This window comes from Paralichthys olivaceus, chromosome 11 (genome assembly GCF_024713975.1).
Source record: "Paralichthys olivaceus isolate ysfri-2021 chromosome 11, ASM2471397v2, whole genome shotgun sequence".
Lineage (NCBI taxonomy): Eukaryota > Metazoa > Chordata > Actinopteri > Pleuronectiformes > Paralichthyidae > Paralichthys > Paralichthys olivaceus.
The window spans coordinates 16744657-16768953 of NC_091103.1; the positions used below are offsets into that span (position 1 = coordinate 16744657).

At 41.8% G+C, this 24297-nt stretch overlaps 3 protein-coding genes across 3 annotated transcripts; 2 read left to right on the forward strand and 1 right to left on the reverse strand.

Annotated features, from left to right (window-relative positions):
• The first annotated feature begins 1831 nt into the window (after positions 1–1831).
• On the forward strand, positions 1832–10557 carry six5 (SIX homeobox 5). The gene is made up of 3 exons (XM_020088487.2): positions 1832–2776; positions 5068–6548; positions 7050–10557. Exons 1-3 carry the CDS (start codon positions 1971–1973, stop codon positions 7730–7732), a joined length of 2970 nt encoding a protein of 989 aa, XP_019944046.2. The 5' UTR covers positions 1832–1970; the 3' UTR covers positions 7733–10557.
• Positions 10558–12693: 2136 nt separating this feature from the next.
• Positions 12694–17888, reverse strand: qpctla (glutaminyl-peptide cyclotransferase-like a). The gene is made up of 8 exons (XM_020088448.2): positions 17737–17888; positions 17142–17591; positions 16161–16307; positions 15766–16059; positions 15185–15346; positions 14828–14927; positions 14645–14761; positions 12694–13769 (listed from the first exon to the last, which is right to left on the reverse strand). The coding sequence occupies exons 2-8, from the start codon at positions 17358–17360 to the stop codon at positions 13624–13626; spliced, it is 1185 nt and encodes a 394-aa protein (XP_019944007.1). The 5' UTR covers positions 17361–17591; positions 17737–17888; the 3' UTR covers positions 12694–13623.
• Positions 17889–18802: 914 nt separating this feature from the next.
• On the forward strand, positions 18803–21695 carry snrpa (small nuclear ribonucleoprotein polypeptide A). The gene is made up of 7 exons (XM_020088449.2): positions 18803–18911; positions 19211–19291; positions 19385–19557; positions 20360–20536; positions 20701–20877; positions 20988–21076; positions 21166–21695. The coding sequence occupies exons 2-7, from the start codon at positions 19219–19221 to the stop codon at positions 21323–21325; spliced, it is 849 nt and encodes a 282-aa protein (XP_019944008.2). The 5' UTR covers positions 18803–18911; positions 19211–19218; the 3' UTR covers positions 21326–21695.
• The last annotated feature ends 2602 nt before the right edge of the window (positions 21696–24297 follow it).

Below are 24297 nucleotides of genomic sequence, written 5' to 3' on the forward strand. Positions count from 1 at the left end.
GGTTTGATCTCCAGGACAAAGGAGATAAAGCAAAATTTGGTTTCAACCTGATACCATTTCCTACCAGGCCAGCAAAACATCAGAAGATAACATAAGTTAAAAATGTTATTGATCCACACACCAAGGAAATGCAGTTGTTACCACAGCAGGCAAGACACTCACCATTACTGCCTATGTTAGTCTAATGCACAACTTGGTATAGCTTTATCTTTATCTATCTATCTATCTATCTATCTATCTATCTATCTATCTATCTATCTATCTATCTATCTATCTATCTATCTACCTAAGTCAGAATGAGGTAGACAATAGAATACAATTTTAAAATGTATACAAAAAATGCAGTTTGTACATAATATACACCTTTCAATGTAGAGGTGGTTTGTATAGAAATTTGAGAAAAAAACACTGCAGTATTTCATTTTTTATTGATGGTGTTGCGGATTCTGACAGCAGTGGGTAAAAAGGACCTGCGGACTGTTCCTTATTGCATTCATGATATCTATTTTCATCCTTAAAAGCATTACTTACTAATGCTATTATGTAAGGGAGTGAAATATGTCATCATTTATGTTGAGAATGCATTAGTAGTAGCTTTCTTCTCCATAAATATTCAACAGAATACTTTGACAAACATTAGGAATACGTTTGACTATTCTGTGGTGACTACTTCATCAACACAGATATTTGTTTGAAGACCCAGAAAGTTTTTAATGGTGAATAACAAATTTAATATGTGAATACAAGCCACAGCTGTCAAAGAGGTTATTATTACACACACTCAAGAGCTCCATGTGCCCAGGATATGATCTTACATGATAGTTTCCTTTTTTTATCCTATCAAGACTAGTATCAACCATCAGTACAAAACATTATACTTTTAATTAATCTGTATGGCAATACCAGCCATGAAACATCAATGGCAACCAGCAAATGACCATGCAGGGTTTAGGTCCAATTATAATAACTGTATGATTTTAAGTATATAATGCATTAAGGATATTAAATACAAATTCTCTATTTTTTCCTCCTCCTGCTTGATAAAAAACTCCCCATAAAAACAAGCCTTTTCTTGATAGTGGACATGTGGTAAAACTTAAGTATTCAACGACCACATGGAACAGATCACAGATAACAGCATGTGTGGGCAGAAAAAGAAAGAAGATCAAACTATGCAGAGAGCCTCAACCACAAATCAGCCAGGGAAAAGCTGAACAGGGCCTCAGACAAGCCCATAGAACTACCTTCGGTTTTTGATGGAGGTGCAGCTCTGCAACCCTATTTGTCCTCCTTCACTCCTCATCTGCAGTTCATATATTTTATTACATCTTAACGACCATACCCATTTCTTTCTGACTCACAGTTATGAATCTGTGATGTTCAGGTCAAGGCCTGGACACAGAAATGTAAGCTGTCAGTTTTTGATATTTTAAAAGAGAGAAAATAATCAAGGTTAATCCTTTATTTTCTGAAGTTGTCCGGCCATTTCATCTTTACCACAAGTGCATTGCTATGGGCTCTATAGGATATTGTCAATAATAATAACAATAATATTACACTTGTATGGCACACATGTATTCACAAAACAACAATAAAATGTATTAAATAAATAAACACACAAATATTTCCATGGAACTAGTTTTATCCAACAGCAGATATGAGAAGTGTTATATGAAGTAATTTATGGGATACATTTAAGCAATAACAAACTTTATTTACATGGCACACTTTTAAAGCACCCTGCTTCAAAAGTTCAAAATGGAAACCATGTAGGAAACAGTTAAAAATCAAATCAATAATTAACAAGTTAACTTAAAGATCACACCGCTTTAGGACGCAGATATAGAAATAAAACAATGTTACAGAGGAAAAAGGTGTAAAAACGAGATGTATAATAATAAATGTGTTTATTTCATATTTCTTATTTTATAACTAAGTTGGACTTTTGACGAAAATATGAGTTAGGGTGAATGGGCGTGGCGGCTGCTGGTCACAGACCCTGGTATCTGCAGGAGACTGGGAGAGAAAGAGAGAGAGGAGGAGGAGGAGGAGGAGGAGGAACTACGGGTGGAAAAAAAGTTAAAGTAAAAATGGCTTCCTTGTCTTTGGAGCCCACAGAACAATCCGAAAACAGCCCAGAGGAGCCGACGGCCCCGGAGCCCAAAGCGGAGAAAGACGCGGTCCAAGTTGCGGAAGAACTGCTCCAAAGTTTCCAGAAGTCGGCTCTGAGTTTTTCCACGGACCAGGTCTCGTGTCTGTGCGAGGCCCTCCTGCAGGCGGGTAATGTGGATCGCCTGTGGAGGTTTCTCTCCACCATACCTCCTTCGTCCGAGCTGCTACGTGGCAACGAGACTCTGCTGAAGGCCCAGGCTCTGGTGGCTTTCCACCGGGAGGAGTTCAAGGAGCTGTACGCCATCCTGGAGAGCCACGACTTCCACGCGTCCAACCACGGCTTCCTGCAGGACCTGTACCTGAAAGCCCGCTACAAGGAGGCGGAGAGGTCCCGGGGCCGCAACCTGGGCGCAGTGGACAAGTACCGGCTGAGAAAGAAGTTCCCCTTACCCAAAACCATTTGGGACGGAGAGGAGACGGTGTACTGCTTCAAGGAGAAGTCCCGGAACGCCCTGAAGGATTGCTACAAGAACAACCGGTACCCCACACCGGACGAGAAGAAGAATCTGGCCAAAGTAACCGGACTGTCCCTCACACAGGTCAGCAACTGGTTCAAGAACCGCAGGCAGAGGGACAGGACCCCGTCCGGCACCCACAGCAAAAGGCAAGAGCACTGGGAACATAAATCCGCTGCTGCATGAATCCAGATTCACTTTAAATCCGTTTTCAAAGTCCTAATCTAGCGTGACACATGTTTAACCTCCCCTCTTTTTTTAGAATAACGTGTTACTTTGTGTTTCATAACAAGGGATCATTCAGAAACCTCACACATCTTCCTGGTAAACAAGGCCCAGCACCACACAGGGCAGCTCTGACTGCAGCTCCATGCACACATTAAACAGACAACTAAAAATAAAAGTGACCAGGAGGACAGAGGAGGGTTTTTGACAGCACTGAAGCCACACAGGTCTGAGACCCAAGAGCCATGTTGCTTTGTTATGAAATGTGAGATCCAGGCGCCCAACATGGCTCAAGTTTCCTGAAATGCCTGCACCCTCTGCTCTGGGCCTGCAGAGCCAGGTTAAAAACAGAGTAACCAGTTTATGTTCTAGGGGAGGTGGAGGGGTGAAAGAACCCCCCCCCCCCCATACACACACACACAGGCTGATATCATTGAGTTTTACTGTGATTATTTCTCCAAGCAGAGGGGGTCTGAGGTCTGAGGTGATAGGAGAGAGTAAAGCAGATCTGTGTTATCAGACTGGAGGGTTTGTCTGCAGCGAGAGGAGCATGATACACTTTCTAACACACAGACACTGAGTTCAGTTAAGTTTCTAGAAATCTGGTCCAGCTTTGTCTTCGTGTCTGCACAAGTTTTAAGCCGATCCACTGCAGAATATGTGCAGTAGTGTAAAAGGAAAGTAAAGAGAACGATGAGACAATGAACAGTTGCCAGCATTTATCATACGTTAACCACTGATATATCTATTCAACACACAGGAGAAAACTTTGATTATTAAATTGAGTCTAATCGTAGGTGTTTAATTTCTATTTCTCTTTTAAAACAGTTTGTTACGTCCGTCATGGAAATGATGTTTACACGTTTGTTGGTTTGTTTGTGAGTAAGACTACAAAAATCAGTTGATGGATTTTCAAGAAACCTGGTGGAAGGATGCAGTATGGGTCAGGGAAGAACCCATTCAATTTTGGTTGATCCACGATTTTTCTTTTTGTTGATTATTTAACATTGTGAGACAGTGTTATCCCAGATAATAAATAATTCATGGCACATGAAGGGAACTAGGGAGTTTGTGAAAATCTATAAATAGTTTGTTGACATCTTTAAAGAGTCTGATAAAATGTATTGGTGGCGTGGTGATGCAATAGTTAGCACTGTCCCCTCACAACAAGAATGTTTCTGGTTTGAATCCCAGTTCAGCCAGGGACTTCAGGAGTTTGCATGTTCCATAGACATGAAGATTGGGGTTAGGTTAATTGGTGACTCATAATTGTCCGTAGATTTGAATGGTTGTTAGTTTTTGTATGTTGGGCCTGCAATACGCTGGAGATCTGTCTAGGGTGTACCCCCCCTCTCGCCCTATGTTGGCTGGGAATGGCTCCAGTCCCCTTGTGGCCCCCACTAGATAATTAATCGATGGTTTAATCACTAGATACATGGTGTATATATAAACAAGGTAAAAATAGCTTAGCTGAATAAAAGGTAGCATTTGACCAATATTACCTAAAATGTCACATTTAAATATGAGTTCTAAAGTGACCATTAAAATATTGAACAATTATTTAAATATTTAGTATTTCTAATAAAATTGGCCAGGCTGCACTCATTGAGCATATTGAGAATATTGTTATTCTGACAGATGATGACGTGTGTGACGTGATGAGAAAAATATTAAATATAATATTTTACTTTTTCATTTAAATATCAACAATTTAGGAGTTAATAAAGTAAATGCTGCAATATATTATACACTTAAATATCCTAAACAAAACAAAAAAATCTATTAAGCTGCAAAACAAAATACAAATTAGAAGGTTTCATATAAAAGTGTGCTTTTCAGTCCTCATGCAGATTTACAAACTTCTCATAAATGGTGTTATAAGATTAAGCCTGATGGTGGCGACCTTGTATTTTTTTTATCTAATGGGCATCAGGAGCTAAGATCCAGTGCACAGATACTCTGTTCAATTATCAGACACTTAATTCTGTTGGCTAATCATGTACAGTTATCTAAACCGATTCAATAATGCATGTTACATTAAGACTGTGAGTAAAGTCGAGTCCCTGGAAGTGTTGTCTTAGACTATTTGTTTAAGATTGACCGTAAAACATTTGTATTGTCAAGCATTTAAAAAAAAAATCAAAAACCATATAATTGCTCTGTCATCTAATGTCAAGAGCTCAAACTTGACCAATTTTTTCCCCCTCCATTTCAGTGAGTCTGATGGAAACCACAGCACCGATGACGAGGTGAGCGCCATGGACGACACCCCCGACAAACCGGAGGAGGCTGCTGTCTCCACAGCGTCCATCATCTCTCTCTCTGCAGTCCCCTGCAGCACGGGAGGCCAGCTCATCCTCAATGGCTCCAGTGGCTTCCTCACGCCCTCTCAGCCATTGCTGCTCAATGGGAATTCCCTGATCTCCAGCACCGGCGCTGGTGTCATAATTAACGGGCTGAGCTTGGGCGATTGCCAGACAGTCACACTGAGTCCTGTTACAGCCAGCCCTCCTTTGATACTGAACGGGGCTCAAGTCATAACCAAATCCAGTTTGGATGTGCAGCAGCAACATCACACGGCCTCTGTGGCGGAGCAGGTATCTGCCATGGAGACCAAAACAAGCAGTCTTCCAGTTCTCAGCACTAACACCACCCCAGTATCAAACCATCCATCTGTCATCTCGCTTCCTCTTCACACCAAGACAGTGAGTGGTCATGAAATCGATTACATCAATGTGCATGACTCAGAGGGCAGCAGCCAGACAGTATCTTCCTCCTCCTCTTCATCTTTATCTCCCTCTTCACCAACTCTGTCCTCCCCAAGCAGTCTCCCTTCACTAGTCTTAACACAGAACCCCCAGGAGTCCCTCGCCCTCCCAGCCTCTATGTCGTCTGCAGGCCTGGTCATCTCCAGTGCTGCTGTGCCTTACTCCAGTCAGGCAAGGGAGAAGGTCATTTTATCCAGCACCCAGTTAAATCCCTCTATCTCTGTGGTGTCCTCCAACAGCGCCATCCCTCAGGTCTTCTCTCTGCCCCAGGTTGTGCCTTCCATCCAGGGTATACCTGTCTCCCAGCTGGTCCAGCACTCTTCAGGAACCCAGTTGTCTCAGTGTCCTCAGTTGGTCCCAGTATCACCCCTCACCTCATCAGCCCCTTTGTTTCAAAGCCCCCTGACGGCGACCACAGGAAACAGACTGGTACAGCATCAGCAGGATGCTTCAACAACTCTGCCCGAAGGTGCCCGAAATATAGTCTCTGTCTCACAGCTTAACAACAATCAGCTGCCACAGCAGATAGCACACCAACTGGGCGACCAGATCACAAACTCCACACCCCTCAAAATCCAGGCCCCACATGTCATGTCCATCTCCTCCCCAACACAAATAGTCAAAGGCACCACAGCGACACAGTTAGTCCCGCTCTCCATGCCTCAGCTGGTCCCTGTCTCCTCCATCCAAGCCTCCCCCACATTCTCTTTCCCCCAAGTGGTACCTACCTGTTCTTCTCTCTCTATGCCCTCTGCTGGAGTGCCCCTACAGATCCTGACTTCAGCCCCTGCTGCTGGGGCAATGGCGCAGGGTCCTGTTAGGATAAACCAGCTGAGGCCCATTCAGAGCGTGGGTCCCCCAACCAGCATGGCCCCAGGTGTGCAACTCCTCAACTCTGGGATCATCCAGCTGCCCTCTGCTGCTCCAGGTAAACTGAATTAATTGGATACATGCAAATGTAACATAGCTGAAACCATAAGTAAACTGGCAGAAGATTAACCAGCAACTGTTGTGATAATTGATCAGGTTTTTAAATCATTTTCAAAATGTTTGTTTTCCTTTGTCACATAAGATATTAACCTGAATAGCTTTTGATTTGGACTAATGGTCAAACAAGCAGCGTGAAGACGTGAACTCTCGGAGGTTATAGTATAATGTGCAACAACAGCAGCAATAAATCTGAAAATGGTTTGTGACTTTAGTTGTTATAGTTATAACTGAATAGTTAATGCATTTATGTTTGTGATGGTGGAAAGGAACAAGATGTTCGATCTATATTTGGCAACAGTATAATTGCTTGACATTTGTCTGTACTGTACTCGTACTGATCTGTAAATTAATTTGCAGCGTATAAGTAAAGCAGTAAAAAGCTCTGTACTGGTGCTCCTGTTGTTTGAGAGAGTAAACTTAACACTTGTCACATCTGCAGGTAACCTGCTCCTCGGTGGAAGCCCCTACCTGAGTGTCCAGCAAGGCAAGCTGATTCTGACAATCCCTGCAGGCATTCAACTCACCAGCTTGCCCTTGAAACCAGTCGCAGAAGCTCCAACCATCTCCACTAATGTATTGAGCCCCGCTCTCACCCCTTCCACCCCTCCTGTGTCCACCCAGCCACTCACCACCTCAGGACAAACTCCCAGTGGCCTCACATTATCTCCTCTGAACTTCATCAACTCCTCTCCTCCATATTACGCTCCAGAGACTGGGGCTGCAACCAGCCAGACACCTGCCGTTCCATCCCCTCATACTCTGGACCATTCCGTCACCCCCACGCTGCCAAACACTCTCACCCCAGAGAGCATGCTCACCCTCAGTCCCATGTACAGTGGAATCACACCCAACACCCTCTTGCCCCAGCCGGTGTGGAGTCCCGTGCCCCTCTCCACATCAGCAAGTCTAACTCTGTTCGATGTCCGCGGCAAGGGGGACCTACCCGTAGACCCGGCTCTGTTAGGCCTCCCGGGAGGAGAGTCGCTGCTTCTGGGAAGCCCCTCTCCGGAGCAGGACGTGGAAGTCGGCTCACCTCTCGGAAATCCAGAGGAAATGGATGGGGACTCCAAGATTCTTACTCAGCTCCAGTCTGTCCCTGTAGACGATGAGCTTGGCTTGTGAAACCCCATGCGGCACCAAAAAACGATTCAACATACAGAAGGTTACAGACCCCGCTGTTTGTGATTTTATTGATCTGAAATATTTTATTTCACATTGTCTAACCCTCAAAGACACAAATGTGTTTTACAGTATACTGAGGTTCTCTCTCAGTGGGGCCCTGATACCATAGAGGTCTTTGCTGGCACTTCTGAGACAAACCCTCTGCAGCTCTGTGTCACATGGATGTGAAATGGTGATTATATTCATCTGCTGGTTCAGACACACTTTTGTCTGCTTGACCCAGTTACAGGTCCTGGTGCAAAAATCATACAGAACATCACAGCTCTGCAGAGTCTCTCCACTCTTCACTGCAGTTTTCTGAACTGCGTACAAAGTTCAGCTGTCCCTAGAAAAAAAGATGCCTGGGGTTTTTTTCTGGCAGTGGAAGTAGTTCACTGAGGATCCACCACACAATAACTACACAGTTTACAGGACTCTCTGGCTGAGGGATACGTCTTGAAATACTTTCCTGACTGTTCAGGAGTTAGGTTTTCTTTTGTTGCTTGAAGCCTGAACACATTGTTCTACCCACACTCCAGGAACTCGGTGAAGATTTGATTCCTCACAAGCAGACGTGAGTTGAGTTGGTTGAGCTTTATGTAAATCAGCCGAGATATGTTTTCCTCAACTATTTCATCCTCAAAGACGATACAATGTTTTATTCATACTTGTTACTGAAGCCTAGGTTTAAAGGGGGATTTTGGCATTTTTCAACCTGGGTATGAAAGGTCAACTAAACTAACCAATTGAAGTTTAAAATTGTTATTCTGGATTTTTGCTCAACATTACACATGTCTTGCTCAGCAGAACCGTTGCAACCGTGCCCCTGCCCGTACCTCCTCTCTTTTTAACCTCTTTGATTGGTAGGAGCTGTTAGTCTGTATACTCCAGATCAAACACGTCAGAAAAAGATTCAGCCATTATAGTTTCTCTCAGTGAAATCTAATCTCCTCTCCCTTTCTCTCTCTCTCACTAATGTTTCCAGTCCGTCTTCCTGCAACAACTCAAGTCTCACGAGACTTGACAAGGAGACCTCTCCTCAAGTGAGTCATGTGTAATGTTGCCAGATTCTTAGTAAAGGCCCAGAAAAACAATTTGAGCCCTTTATTGGCTGAAAAAAATACTTTTAGTGGATATTTCCTAGACTTTAACAGTTGCCCCATTAGATTACATTGTGGCCACTCCCGCCAGGCTGCAGGCAGACACAATCTACTGCACCAAATTTATGGTTTTTGTAAGTATCATTTATTTACACACCCACATTTACAAACATAGTTTAAATATATGCACCACATGTTTGAAAAACATGTTTGAAAAATACAGGAACTCCCCTTTACACATGCAAGCCTACTTCCATTTTATCAGTAAACCGTTTTAAATGACTAAATGCAGTTTTCCACTGAGGACGCTGCTCTGCATTAGTAAAAAATATGCCACAGGAAATAAAAGGGTTGATACTCTATGCAATGCAAGTTTAGTACTTTATAGGACACTAAGTGACACAGTGGCTGAGTCAAAAGGTTGGTGCTCTTGGGAGGTGAAAAGGAGCTTTGAAATACTGAGCTTTTATAAGAAGCATTACACTAAAAGGTTTGCTGTGACCCCACTAAGTGACACTTGTTGTCACGTGCATCCAAAATCTGTTGATATTGACAAGTGCCTTATTTTAAAGCTTTGTGGTTTTAAAAAAAAAATTGACGTCCATTTCTGTAACAGTTTGATCTGTAGTGAAATCCTAATGTGACAGTTTTGGTTGTACAGTCAAACCTGTCTCCTCTTCTTTTTGTATATTTTGCACATTTCATTCACACAATGTTTACGCTGGGTTGCCATGATGTTATGACAGTGGTGCAAATCATAGTCAGCTTGGAAATGCCCTTTTTTCTTTTTAAATGGAAAATTGTAATCTCTAATTCCAAGAACAGGTCAATCAGAAAACGGATCAGTGAAATCTGTTGTAAACGTATGGAATTGCTCCAGTTTAAACCTGTCTGAGATTCCAACTGTCATAACACAGGTAGCAGTCAAATCTTTGGCCAATTAAGGTACACAAAAATATACTTCAGTGTTGCATCTAGTTACAGGAATGGCTTATGTGTTGTTGTTTTTTTTATTATTGGTATGTCTGTTGTTTGTCTCTTTTGTACATTTAATCTATTTAAAGCATGTATCAATCTGTTTTTTAGTTTTAAAGAAAGAAAAGGAGTCATTGGGGAAAATGATAGGAAATGATATTCATTTTCACTCGGAACGTCACATTGTTGTGCAAACTGAGGTTTCACAATCTCAGACTACAGGTATTGATTTTGAGGTCATTATGAAATGGGTTACCCCCCCCCCCTCTAGTTATAAATTTGAAAGTTGTTTGTTAGATAGTGAAATGGCATGGACAAATCAATTTTAGTGTGAATTTTATTAATCATTTATATCAGTTAAGGATAAAGGGAAATGTGCTCTTCATTTATGAAAAGATTGTAGCTTGCATTTGGTTATTTGAGCCATTTCTTGCCAAAGTATGTCAGTAAAAGCCAGTGAGGGCACATGCACATCTGTGGCCCTGTGTGTTTGTAGCGTGGCATTCGTTTTGTACTCTCCTTCCTGTCACATCACATTTATGACTCCAGATGTAACCAAAGATATTGTATGTTGATTGACTTTTTTTTAAAGTTAAGAAAGGGATCATGTGTCTGTCGTTCAAGGGTTTTGTTTTCTCCTAATTTGTTTTGTATTCAAATGCATTCTATTTTTTATATTATACGATATTGTAATAAACAACATTTAAAATATGGTGATGTGTTTTAGGTAAAAACATTTTATACAAATGTGTTTTCTGTCCACACTGAGTAACCGCCACACTGTCTCTTGCTCTGTGGGTTGATGCTGGTACAATTGCAAAGGGCCAGAATGTGTGTGAGGGTGTGTATGTGCACAGAGAAGGAGGGAGGGATGAATAGGGTGTTTTCATAACCCTGATGGTGCCAGATTACATGTGATTACATTTTACAGAGAAAATGATGAGTTATAATAAACACATGCAAGACAAAGCTCCACAGAGGCCTCACATGGGCTGTTCGGAGATACAGCCCATGTGACAGCCTTTGGTTCCGCTTACATCTCACGACTTCCAGCTTCCACAACTGACCTTCACAGTTGAAAAGGTGTTTTTTGTGTGTGAGGTCCTTCTACAGAGCTGTTGCATGGATCGTCTGGCTGATTTCTTCCGCACTCTTCCCTTTCCACCGCCTCTTTTTCCTCCTCCTGCCCTGGGGAGCTTGTAAGTGTGCTGAGGCCTCCACTGCAGTGGCCTTTTACCAGGGGCAACGCTGCATGCTGCTGGAGGGCTTCCCCTTCTCCCCATGCAGCCACCCGCTGCTACAGCAGTTCTGGCTCCGAGCCTGCTACATACACAGGCTGAGAGGCAGTGGGGCCAACCACTGGAGCTGTGTGGAAGTATCGTGTAAGACAAAAGTTTCCTCTACCACACACCATCTGGGAGGAAGAGGAAACCAACTTCTTAGGTAGACAAAGTCTGACACCAAACTGTTTAAACCTTTTAGTGTGAACTACAATGTACTAGATAGCCAGGTGTCTAAAGCTTGCTGTCAAACGATCAATGAAAGAGCCAGAAAGGAAATTCATAAAATTTACACAAGTACTCGTATGCACAGTTTTACAGCACTTATATATTTGATTGGCAGAAATTGAATATAAAATAATCCTAGTGATTATTTCACTAGTGTGTTTCATCTAAATTGTACGAATTGTTTCTTTACCTTAGAATCTTTCATCTATCATCTCTATAATTATAGTTGCTTTGCAGCGTTGATATTAGTACTGGGGATACGATTAATATGATTTTATGAATAATACTTTTAAGTCCCCATACAATACCTTGTATGTTTGAGGCAACATGAGTATTGACTTAAATATTGCTTCCTCAGCTTTGTAAAACTAAATATCAATGGCACTCAGTGTGCATATTTTCCATCAAGGCCCAACAGTCTCTTTAAATTCAGCCAAGCTGCACCACATTTCACAAACTAGAATAGAATAGAAATCAGTCCCCTAAATATGCTGGATTTTTTCATCCAAATCCATGAATTATTCCCTGGGAAATGAAAGAAAGTCCATATCTCGAGATGTTAGAGAAAGTGGGTTCTTCCATAACCAATATCCAATCCTTCCATCAAGTTTCATTGTAATAAGTCCAGTAGTTTTTGTGCTGCTAACTAACAAACGGACAGGGGGGAAAACCCAATGGCGGAGGTAAATAATAAAGAGAAAACCTCAGGCATGGTAATATTGGTCCATCATAAAATTATAGTGAAGTTTAGTAGCAAGTAAGTATTTATTTCATCATAAGCAATCTGTCAGTTTATCTCAATAATCATTTGATTATTTTATCCAAAAATCGTTCAATGCTTCTCCTGTTTGAAAACAGAGTGGACGTAGTTTAGTGTGTGTTTAAATGCCACCAGTTTATCTGTAAGGCAAATACAAGATAACCATCTTTCCAGTTCAACCTGCCCTCCCAATAATCTACACAAACAATCTACAAACTGAAAGAACAATTGTTTGCTTCAATTCAGTTTTTCCACAGAATAATAGCACCCTCTTGTGGTTATATTATGCGAGATTAAATATGTGCTATTCTCTCAGGTTTGTGTTTTTCATTTCTTCCTTCAGTTTAGAAGCAGCTGGCTGTGGGGCACCCTCAGGAGAAGCCTACCCTTCCTCCGATATTCACCTTACTCTGCCTGGCACCACAAGCACCTCAGGCCCTCCCCCTCCACCCCTCTCTCACCCACCACCTTCTCTACATCACACGTGTGGAGGCTTCATCTGAGTCACCTGTTCACATGTCCAATGTGTTTTTAATACTTACAATACAGTTGTCTCCTTCTTGAATTGTGCCATTAAAACACTTTGCAAATTAAGCTTTATTACCAAAACATGACTCAGCAGAATTGTACCTTAACTCATATACATATAGAACACAGGACAAGATGGTCATTAAAAGTAAGCGTCATATGGGTGGATTCAATTCAATACACCGGTTCACAGATGTGCTGTAAAGCCCAAGTGGTTTCAGGTTGTTCAAGGGAAAGTAAGACGAGACTTCGCTGGTGACATTTTCCGGAAGTTACAGAATGTTTCAAGGCGCAGAATCTTTCAGTGTTTTTTTCACAAAGCTGCATCAAATATACTCACAGAAACTGATTTAAGCATTTAAACCTTATAGCAGACTTTTGTCTCCACCTTTCATGTGGTGTAAACGAACATTTGTTGTTTAATATCATTCAACTGACACAAAAGTTCCAGTAAGAACCGCAGGTAGTAAGGCCAAGAGCATCAATCAAGATAAAGTGAAGTGATTTACTCACAGATATCTTCTAGCCGTCATTCACCATCGTCACCGAGTTCACAGCAGCTCACATTAGAGTGTCTTCAAGAAGACATTAGTGCATCTCCATGACATTAAAGTAGTGAATAACATATGGCTAGGTTTTTTTTCCCATAGGAATAAAGCAAAAGTGCTTGTGAAATTACACACACATTTCCTGCTCCTTAGGCACCATGCTCATTGAAGGATTATTTTATCTTAGCTAATTAAATATTACTTTAATACTTAAATTTTTTATGTTTCCAACTCCTCCATGATGTTAAAAGTAAGGAAACAGTTCAGCAGAGACAAGACTTTGGCAAAGTTCAGCTGGTATCTCAGTTCAGTTAAGTTCATTTCACTAGGGACTCCTCTTATGCACAGAGTCACTCATTCGTAACCAGTGTGACAAAAGCACGAGTACTCCAGTGCAGGGTAAACATGATCAGTGGTCTTCATGTCTTGGTGTTTAGAAGCCCAGGTATTCAGCCAGAAACACAGCCATGATCTTGGTCAGGTTCTCGATGGTGGGCCGGTGCATGTTCTGCTCATTGTCGTCCAACGTGTGCCAGAACTGTGGGAAGGGAGTGGCTATGACGTGTAGCACGGGGACACCTGGGAAGATGGAGGGAGAGGAGAGAGGAAGGATAAGTAGAATGTATATGGATAACCTGACATTAATATGATAAAATGAAATTAATAGTGAAAGAACTTCAGGACTTATGATAAGGTCATGATATCAAATGATGAGTTATTGAGTGATTGGTTACAATATAAGGAGTTCATGCAATATAATATTGTATATAAATGTATTTTACACCTTATTTGCTATGTTGTAAATAGCAAGGTAGTGGGCACAAATTACCCCTTGGTGTTAAAAAAATCTATCAGAATCTCAACCCCTCATGCAGCCCGGGCTTATGTAACAGGTTTTATAGTGGCAATCAGGATTACATTGACTGGCCCGCATAGAGCACAATGTATAAAATGGCTTGATTCCAGGATAATGTATGTTCAAAGTAAAACTAGATAAAATGGCAATATTTTCTAACATAGTAATGGTACAACACCTGAGAGAGGGTAAGAGGCACTACTTAGGTACTTCTTAATAGTAGAAGAGGTACTATCCTTAATATGCTTTTTATGACCAGTACATCTTTAGCTGGACAAAATATTTATACAACCTCAAGTTAGACAGTTGGCATCCATGGGGATGGAGTAGACGTAAAAGTAAGCAGATGAACGAGAAATACCAGGAGGAGCCCCTGGGCTGCCTCCTGGGTTATACACATTTCCATTGACTACTGTTATACACATTTTAGGAGTTAGTAAGTTGTCAAATGATTTGTTTTCCCTGTATTGTTCCACACAGATCAGTTTTTCTCAATACACCAACACCTAAACCGAGCTTAAAACTTTTTGGTGATATTTCTTTGATAGAAAATGACCAAAGTGGGTGGAAGGAAAACCTCCCAAGAGTTTTTACTCACCTTTGTGAAGGAAGGGGATGTGGTCGTCTTGGACAGGTCCGAGATAAACATCCTTCCTAAAGTAAGTCTGCTCCGAGGGGTGAGACGTCAAAAGACCCTGTCGATGGAGTCTCTTCTCTGAGAATGAAGAGCAGCGTTAGATCTTGTACAGTTAAAGTCACTTAGTTTACAGCCAGTTGTTACCTGCAGCAATCAGACGGTCAAACCAGCGTGCTGTGTTATCAAAGTGATTTGCAATCAGGGGATCAGGACCTCCGAGCAGGTCGAGCAGCACAAAAAGGTCCTAGGGAGAGAGGAGGAAGTCAGAAAGGAGAAGTCACTCTTTGGAAGTGGCTACTTGATAATAGGACTAAAAACAATTATGTTGATTTACATGACTTACATGAGAAAAATCAAAGAGTGATGGGGCCCATTAAACACGAGTGAGCTCTAACCGTTCTGCTAAATTTAACCTGGTTATTTATAATTCAGCACATGTGTGGATCAGGATGTGAGAGGACAATCGTGGAGGACGCGTAGAGTAAAACACGGTTTGCTCACCACAGCATGGAGCATGGTAGTGTGTGAGAAGCCAGCAGGGTGAGGCGTGTTGGCCATGCGCTCAGCCAGGTGACGGGAGCCGTACAGTGAGTCTGTGGCTGTCCACTCCTCAAATGACTCCTCACCATCGAAGAACACAAGCTGAAGGGAGACGGGAAGTTTCTGAGAAAAGACAGGGAATCAAATTAAAATACACTTCACAGAAAGTGGCAACAGAATCCAATTTTTCTTTCTGCAGGGTTGTCGCAGTGTGTGTATCAAAGTATGTGTATTTCTACAGTGACTAGATAAAACACAGCCTCTGGAAAGACACTGCTGTACACAGATGACTGCTGCACTCAATAGAATGGGCCACAGTCAGCATTTTCTATCCTAAACTGCAGCTGCACAGGCGGGGAGAAAAAATGAGGGTATGAGGGCAAAAAAGAAATAAAATTCTCTTGTCAGCCTTTTAGATCTTTACTCTTTGTCATGAGAAGAAAAACAGGAAAGAGTCATCTTCAACCAATTGAACTAATTGGAAACTAATCAGTCAACATTTGCTCCAACTGTCAACATACATGTAAAGAAAACACACGTACCTGTTGTTTGAAAGATCTAAGCTGAGCATCCAGAGAAGTGGCCAGCTCCAGGATCATAGCACAAGGCACTGCTGAGTCACTGGCCCCCAGAAACACCCTCTGTGGGTCACGGGGGTCTGGAGGCAGGAACTTGGAGTCGTAGTGACAGACCAGAAGCAGCCTGCGAGGGGCCGAAGGATCCAGAGTGGCAACTATGTTGGTGAAGGCGACCGAGCCTCGTGGGGTCGGAGACTTGAAGGAGTCCAGGTCGATAGACCAGCCGGCAGACAGGGAGGACAGGGTGGAGGTGATGTGCTGAAGCAGAACAAGAGAGGTTTGATTAAAGCATATGGGAGGGAAAAAACTTGAAAACGTGTATTTCTTTGAAAAGGAAATGATTAATGCTTCACACTAACCTGCTGTACAGCCAGGTGGCCCTGTGTCCCTGGCAGCCTCTCTATGAGGATGGGCCTCAGGTGAGTCTCCCACAGACGAGTCCCATCCACCTGAGAGGCCAGGCGGCGGATTTGAGCTGGTGAGCATTTGCTGGGTTTGTGGGACAACTGGAGAAGAGACAACAAGATCAGTGATAAATAAAGTAGATGTGGGAAGAGAATGTGTTCTGTAAAGTAAATATTAGACAGGAGGTTCAGTAAAACCATGTAATACTAAAAGTAATAATTCTAAAAGTCATTATTTACCTGTTGCTATCATTCTGTTACCTTAAATTATAAACTTTATAAACCTCTAAACATTTTTCATAACCTCTGTTTCCCTGTTTGAGGTTTTACTTTGTGGAGTTTGTCCTCATCTCAATCAAAGGCTGATATTGTGAGTCGGGCGGAAACAATCTCTTTCTTAATAAAAGAAGTTGATTGGATCTCTTGGACTCTTGTTCAGATACGTCACTCTGGGATGTATGACTGAACGTATTACTATTTTCTGTCAAAAATGAAGAAAAGAATCTGAGCTGATGTATAAATTTGAGGCAAACGTTACCCTGTGATGTTGGGCTCTATCTGAATGAAGCCGTCACTGCTGTAATAAGACACGTGATCATGGGAAACAGCACATTTAGGCATCTACAGTGAGTGTAAAGTTACTAAATGAATACTGTTACTGCTGAACTATGTCAAATAACTACAGGGGAGTAAAACAAGCACACTATAAAAGTAATAAAGCATCAAGTAATAGAAATACCAGAGTAATGTCATTGTATTAGTTAAATAATGCATCTTCTCCTGTTGTGTCAGAATCAGATTTCATTGCCAAGCAGGTTTACTTATACAGGGGATTTTCTGTGGTGTATTTGTGCAAGTATAAATAGGACAATAGGAGACAATAATTAAAAACAATACTATAAGCACCAGGGGATGGATTACTGTCATATCTCTTACCCTCTCTTTGGTCAGGTCTGCGGCTGGTACACGGTTCACTTGTCCGATGCTGGTGTCGTTGGACAGATACACTCCCAGCACCACCGCCAGCACCAGGACCCCGAGCAGGCACAGCAGCAGCACCCGGGCCCGGGGCATTCGAACCCGGTCACAGCCGGGGAAGGAGCCGCTGCCGTTGCTCTGCAGCAGAGGCTTGTAGCGCCGACTAGACCTGGACATGAATACGATGTGAAGGAAGGGGATGTGGTCAGTGAGTCCTCAGGGCGACGTGCAGGTGAGGACTCGTGGATGTAGATTCAAGCAGGAAGTTGAGTGGGACGCTGGACTGAAGAAGAGTCTGAGGTCCAGTCTCAACATGAAGATCCATCCCAGCTGTCTCTGGTCCCAGTGTCCGCTCCACGAGTCTCCGTGAACATGACGACTTCCCTGCTGCTTCAGTGCAGCTCTGATCTATGATGCATATTTATAATCACACACTAATCTACAGAGGATATGAACAATACACACAAACAAGAGGGATTCTGAAAGGTGCTGTCTCCTGCTGCTGAACCAGCAGCGACTCTTCACTGCGATGATCTCATTTGAATCCGGTTACCTTTGATAACAATGCCTGAGAGTCTTAACTCTCCAGCTGCAGGAGCCAGAGGGAGAACGTCCAGATGTTACACCTTCTTGTGACGTGACACTAATTCTGTAGTTTCTGATCTGGTGGCGTCACCTGAGCGTCACTTCTTCTGTTTGTATTGTGGTTGAAGACAAACTTTGTGGGGCACTACCGCCTCCTACTGAGCAGGAGTACAAACTACAGTAAAAAAAACATTTTTCGGTGAATAGTACAACACACAGATTAATGTGAAAATTCGGGTTGGTGATAAAATATATCATACATAAATACAGTTTTGAGGTACCTGTACTGTTCTTGACTAGTTCAGTTTTATATGCTTTATGCATCAAATAGATATTTTTTTGTGAAATATTTTTTTTATTTTTTGAATATCTTTTAGAGATCATTTTTATTGAGAAGGCCTGCCCCCAGAAACAAGATTGCCTTTCAGTTCTACAAGTACAGTTATTTGTGGACAAATTCTATTCCCAGGGTTCAAAATTATGATAACGCTGAAATTTGACACAGTAACTTAGCACTTTCTTAACAAGTTTCAAGTTCAAGTTAAATACAATGCATTTTTAAAACAATATACATTCAAAGGAGCAGCGTGACATTTGGAGCAAATGTGGTAACAACTCTATCTGCATGGAGTGTGTGTGAATACGTTATTGCACATATATGTATAGTCATCGCATTGTGTGTGTATCAGTTTTCAGTTTTTTTTAATTTCTCATTTTTCTAGAGGTGAGTGTTGATTTCAAAGTGAAAACAGACAGAAAAACAGATGTGCAGAGTCATGAGTTGACTACAAGTTTAGAAATCTGATGGCCTGGTGGTAGAAACTATTATTATTATGATTGTTTTATTATTTATTTCATTAAAATTGTGTCTCTCTCTGTATAAGGTCCAAGTTCTGTAATGTTGATGTAAAATGTGCACTCTCAACTACAGGCTGTGGAGGCAGGTGATGATAAAAAATATATTTGGATAAAAATTAAATTAAAAAAAATAAAAATGGAAAAAAAACTGTAATTTAGAAAAAAAGAATCTCATTGGTCGCAGAATTGACTGAAACACCGGAAATTACGTCTGCAACCTTTCTTAACGCGAGAGCAGCGAACGGGATTTGTGAGGGCCGGGACTTTTTCATTCATCGTTTCGAGGTGAGTTAAAGATCGTGTTTATTTATTTGCAGAAAACCTTCGCAGCCCAGCTGTTAAAGAAATATACCTTACATGCTTGTTTTCTGATAACGGCCGAATCAGCTATGAATGAAACATGGATATATTTACTTGAGTAACGTTAGCAGCAGCAGCTAGCTCGCAGGCTAACGTTCACCCCACGCTACATGGGTTGTTTGCTAACGTTAGCTCGTCACTTGCTCCGCGGTTCAACAGCTGCCATTTATGTTGCTTTAAAATGATTTTTCAAGTTTTGCACTAATCTCTAAACTCCGCTGCAGCTTAGAAGATGGCCACGGCGGACGTACGGCTCAACCATACAATCTACATCAACAACTTGAATGAGAAAATCAAGAAAGATGGTGAGTTACTGATCCTCCAGGCTCTCTCGTCCAGTTCCGTTTCAGCTTATTAAATCAAACTCCTGGTTCTCTCGCTTTGTGCTTTCCCCGCAGAGTTGAAAAAGTCCCTGTACGCCATCTTCTCCCAGTTTGGGCAGATTTTGGACATCTTGGTTGCACAGAACCTGAAGATGAAGGGTCAGGCCTTCGTCATCTTCAAAGAGATCAACAGCGCCTCTAATGCTCTGAGATCCATGCAGGGATTCCCGTTCTATGACAAACCCATGGTAGGTTCATCACACAGGGAGTACGAGATCACAGGAGAGCTCTAGACATCCTGTATAAAACCAGATTCAAATCGTACTGACATTTAAATCAGGAGGGCAGCAGAACATCACTACTTCCATTATATAAACATACAGCTTCCATACACTACACACACGTACAATCTTTCAAGCGGATATCAATAAGAATGTTAAGAGCTTCCACACTAACCATTTTCTCAGTTCTTTAAAATATTCTTCAATTCCCTACAGTAGCAACTCTCACAGTTTCAGATCCTTCTGTGGATTGTTCCAGGAAGAGGGGCAGGACTATTTAATAGCTGTTTTTTACAAAGTTCTGTTTTAACTCTGTGGACCAACATTTGTAGAATATTGTGAGCGTGCAGGCCATGCTGATTTTGGTTTAGGTTTATATTTATAAGCCTGCTAATTTGAATATCTGTGGACATACAAAGATAGTAAGTTACTACTAGCTTAAAATGTAGTGGTGTATTGCCAATTGTAAATCACAAAGCACTATGGTACACAGTATCCAACTTCTTTAGCCCCTGTCGCCTGCATTCATAAAGAACAGATCACCATAATGCAGTAAAGGTAAAACAACTTATATAAAGCCAGGGTATCTACTGTCATTGAAGACTTGTCAATGACTAATCTGTTAAAGTTTAAACATGTCTTTCATTCTGTGAGTGGTGCTGAAATCGTCATTAATTCCATTCTATGTCGTAATAGGAAGGTTTTTAGAGGTCTTGAAACTATAGCTTCTGAAAGACACATGGTCTTAACTCACCTTTTCCTCCTGCAGCGTATCCAGTACGCCAAGCTGGACTCAGACATCATTGCGAAAATGAAGGGGACCTTTGTAGAGCGTGACCGCAAAAAAGAGAAGAAGAAGCCCAAAGTACCTGATGCAGCAGGAGCTAAGAAGGGTGCTGCAGGAGCTGCTGCGCCCATGGTCGCTGGAGTGCCTGCTGCCATGCCTGTATGTAGAATTAAAATTGGAATGTCTGGAGCAACTTACTCAGACATTTTTCTTCTCACATACACATACAGCCCCTCAAAAGTTAGAATAGTACGAACAGGTTCAGGTGGAGATCATTAGCACAGCTAATGAACTGTTCATCACTCTTGTACTTCACTCTTTAGGGAATGCCTCCTATGAGCCAGGCGCCCCGCATGATGCACATGCCAGGCCAGCCGCCCTACATGCCCCCTCCAGGCATGATGCCTCCTCCAGGCATGGCACCTGGTCAGATGCCCCCTGGTGCTATGCCTCCTGGTCAGATGATGCCCGGACAGATGCCTGGACAAATGCCTCAGCAGGTAGCGTGTCTCCTTTCTTCGCACTTAGCATGTTGTCATTACCTTAAATAAATAGTTACCAGTTTGCTCTTTGGTTATATTTTGACCTCTACTGTCCTTTATCATCACAGGTCGCTGAAAATCCACCCAATCACATCCTCTTCCTCACCAACCTGCCAGAGGAGACCAACGAGCTCATGCTCTCCATGCTCTTCAACCAGTCAGTAACAACTCATTGTCTGCGTATTATCTGCATATTTGCATTGACACCGTTAAAGGCTAAACCTGAATATGTTGTTGTGTGTTCAGGTTCCCGGGGTTCAAGGAGGTGCGTCTTGTTCCTGGACGCCACGACATCGCCTTTGTGGAGTTTGAAAATGAAGTGCAAGCTGGCGCTGCACGAGACGCACTACAGGGCTTTAAGATTACACAGACGAATGCAATGAAGATCTCGTTCGCAAAGAAATAACAGCTCACGGGACCAGTCATTTTCTAACATGCACACACACCGGCCTTTTTTAAGAACTATGAACAGCAGTGACCCGACATAAACATTTATACAAATATATCGCTGGTGATTAGGACAGTAAGTGGTGAGGTTTTTATTTTTTCTTCCAGGATAACATGTAAGTATACTTTATTACCATCAAGTTTAAATGTTTTATTGTTCAACTCTTCATTGATAAGTTTGACGTCTGGGTTTATACTCAACATGCAGCTTGATGTGTTGTGCTGTTTTTTCAAAACTGTTTGTCGTGAAGCATTGCACCCAGAGTCTGGTTCACCAGACATTGTACCTGGAGCGTTTTCCTTTTTATAATTAAAACTTTTGTTTAAGACTGTGCTCTCCCTCTTTTCTTTTTAGGACAGTAGCTGGTGCCATTAAGCTACTTTCTACTGCCCCTGATGTTCAGGTTGCTTAGGGGTACATGGGTAAAGTGATGGATGTGTTAAACACCTCAAATAGTAAATTATTTTGCATCAAAACAGAAAAGGATTTCTTGTTGATTTCCACTTCTAGTGCACACCACCTCCTCTGCATTGTTCATTTTGCTGGAGCTATGTGTTTTTTGCCGATGCAGAGGTGTTCCATTTGCTACGTAAGCCTACAGGTTTACGTAACTTGTGCCTCAGAGTATGGTGTTTCTCTCTGTCCTTTCGATAAAACAGATAATCTGAACAGTTTTCAGTATTAGTCTCCAGTGGAGCTTGAGATGGAAATGTAAGGGGCCACAAAAGCTCTCGGTTGAAATCGGTCTCAGGATGCTGATGTCAGACTGCCGGCTGCCCATGTTCTCCACAACCTATTGTTCTGTAGAAAATGAAATTCTTGGTCCTCAGGAAAAACCCACAATATTCCATTAGCTCTGTATTTCTTAGAGAGAAGCCTGTATCTTCTATCGGTGGGCCTCCACACAGATCCTCTTTCTACATCTAAATTTAATCAATTGGCTTCTCATTCAATTTGTGCTTGGAAGTACGCAGCTCATACTTGAACATTTTATCTTTATTTGGCCTTTGTGCTTTGGTCATTGCAATAAACTACAGAGATATATTTTTTTAACTCATTACATCCATAACTGGCTCATCTTGAACGACTGTGCCTTCGATTTCTTTTCAGACAGTTGTAGCATTTCCTGCATCTGTCTGTTTTCAGGCTATTTCCCCCGAATGTATTTCAGAAAATAGAGAATTTTTTGTTGTTGCATTTTTCAAATCATTTGGTAGAAATGCAGGTGCTGCTTACTTCAAATGATGAGAATTGAATTATATATTTAATGTTGGAAACGCACCTGTAGAAATACTGATTCTGTTGTAGGCTGATATAAATGTTAATTAATCTGTCATAGGGACACCTATAAAGATTAATTAGAGGAGACTAAGTTCAGATATATTTTGGGAATTAGACTTGTATTATCTACATTATTTACATGCTTATACATAAACATTATTTTCAGTGTAGTTAATGATTAATATCATCAGGTGAATGATGTGAAGTAATAAAAAATGAATTTTCCCTTAAAATGTGTTGAAGTAATATGACATTTCCATACTCTACAGTTCAAGTACCTCAACTGCTGATGATACTGTATATAGGCTGCGCTTTGTATGTGAAAATGTGGTGTTGAAACAAATATTTCCTGAATGCCTGAGTGTGTCAATGTCTCACATGTTCACATTGTCTCACAATTTGCCAATTAGTAAATACCTACAGTATGTTTTACAGCACATGCTCACAGGCCCCTCTCAGACACTGTTGGTTTGCTGAGTAATTACATGCCAGTATAGGGACCCCCCCCCTCAAAGGCTGGATTTATCAGAGCGGGGCCGAGTGATGTGTGAATTAGGCCTGAAAAGCTTAATTTAGACTCACACTATTAACAGAGGCCAACACACACACGGCCTCCCTGTTGTTTACTGAAACCGTGCCCTGGGTAATTGTCTTCAGGTCAGCTCAACAGTGTACACAGAAATGCACATTCTTCTGCACTGCCCCAAGCCTCTCCACACTTCCCTATTTGGCCTTGAGAAAGCACTGACCTTAGACACCAGGGGCGCCGTGTGTGCCGTCCCATTCGGCGACACGGTGAGGTTCAGTTGCAGGGACTTCATCTACTCAGTCCTGTGGGTTAAACATGGGAGTTGTGTTTGTGTTGCTTCAGAGAGATCCATCATCCCAAACACAATATTCACATCTGAGTAAATGGTCTCATACAGTTAGAGGGAAGAACAGCCATGTGTCATATTGATTACCTATTGATTTAAAAATGTTATTCCTTGTTTCTACATCACTGAGCGGTTGTGCTGCCTTGCATAGCAGACCTCCTCATCCCCATCACCCCTGCTTGTCCTCTTTAACCTAGATACCCAGGGTAAGACTTGAGACAGAAGGTGGTAGTGGGGCTTTTACTGTCAACTGTAGAATAACCGTCCTTTGTCAATGAGACATATTACCTCAGTGTCCTCTTTTATGAAGTAAATCATGTAAAATGGCTTGAATTAGCTGTTTTATCCATTGTCTCATGCATTAACATGTTTAAATGTCAGTGAAGCACTTTGTAAACCTCTTTTAGAAAGTGCTTTGTATAAAAAAAAGTTTATCATCTTAATTAATCACAGATGGTTATACCATTGTTTGTTTCTAAAGCAATAAGGAAACTGCATTATTTACACTGTTTTTAGTCTAAATGTCCTTCACGTGTGGTTTACAGTGGACATTCAAATGAAAAACGTGAATATCAGGGCTTAGGGGACATTTGGATGACACAGCAGGAGCAGTATGGAGGCATTTTATGTTTTTGTCTGTTGTTTTTTCTACGTTTGAAGTGGTCACCATTTACTTCAATTCTATTGGACTTGGCTGGTACGCTGTTTACGCTTGAAAGTCCCAAAGTGTTTTGTGGATTCAAACACTTCACCCACCCCTCCATCAGCACAGTG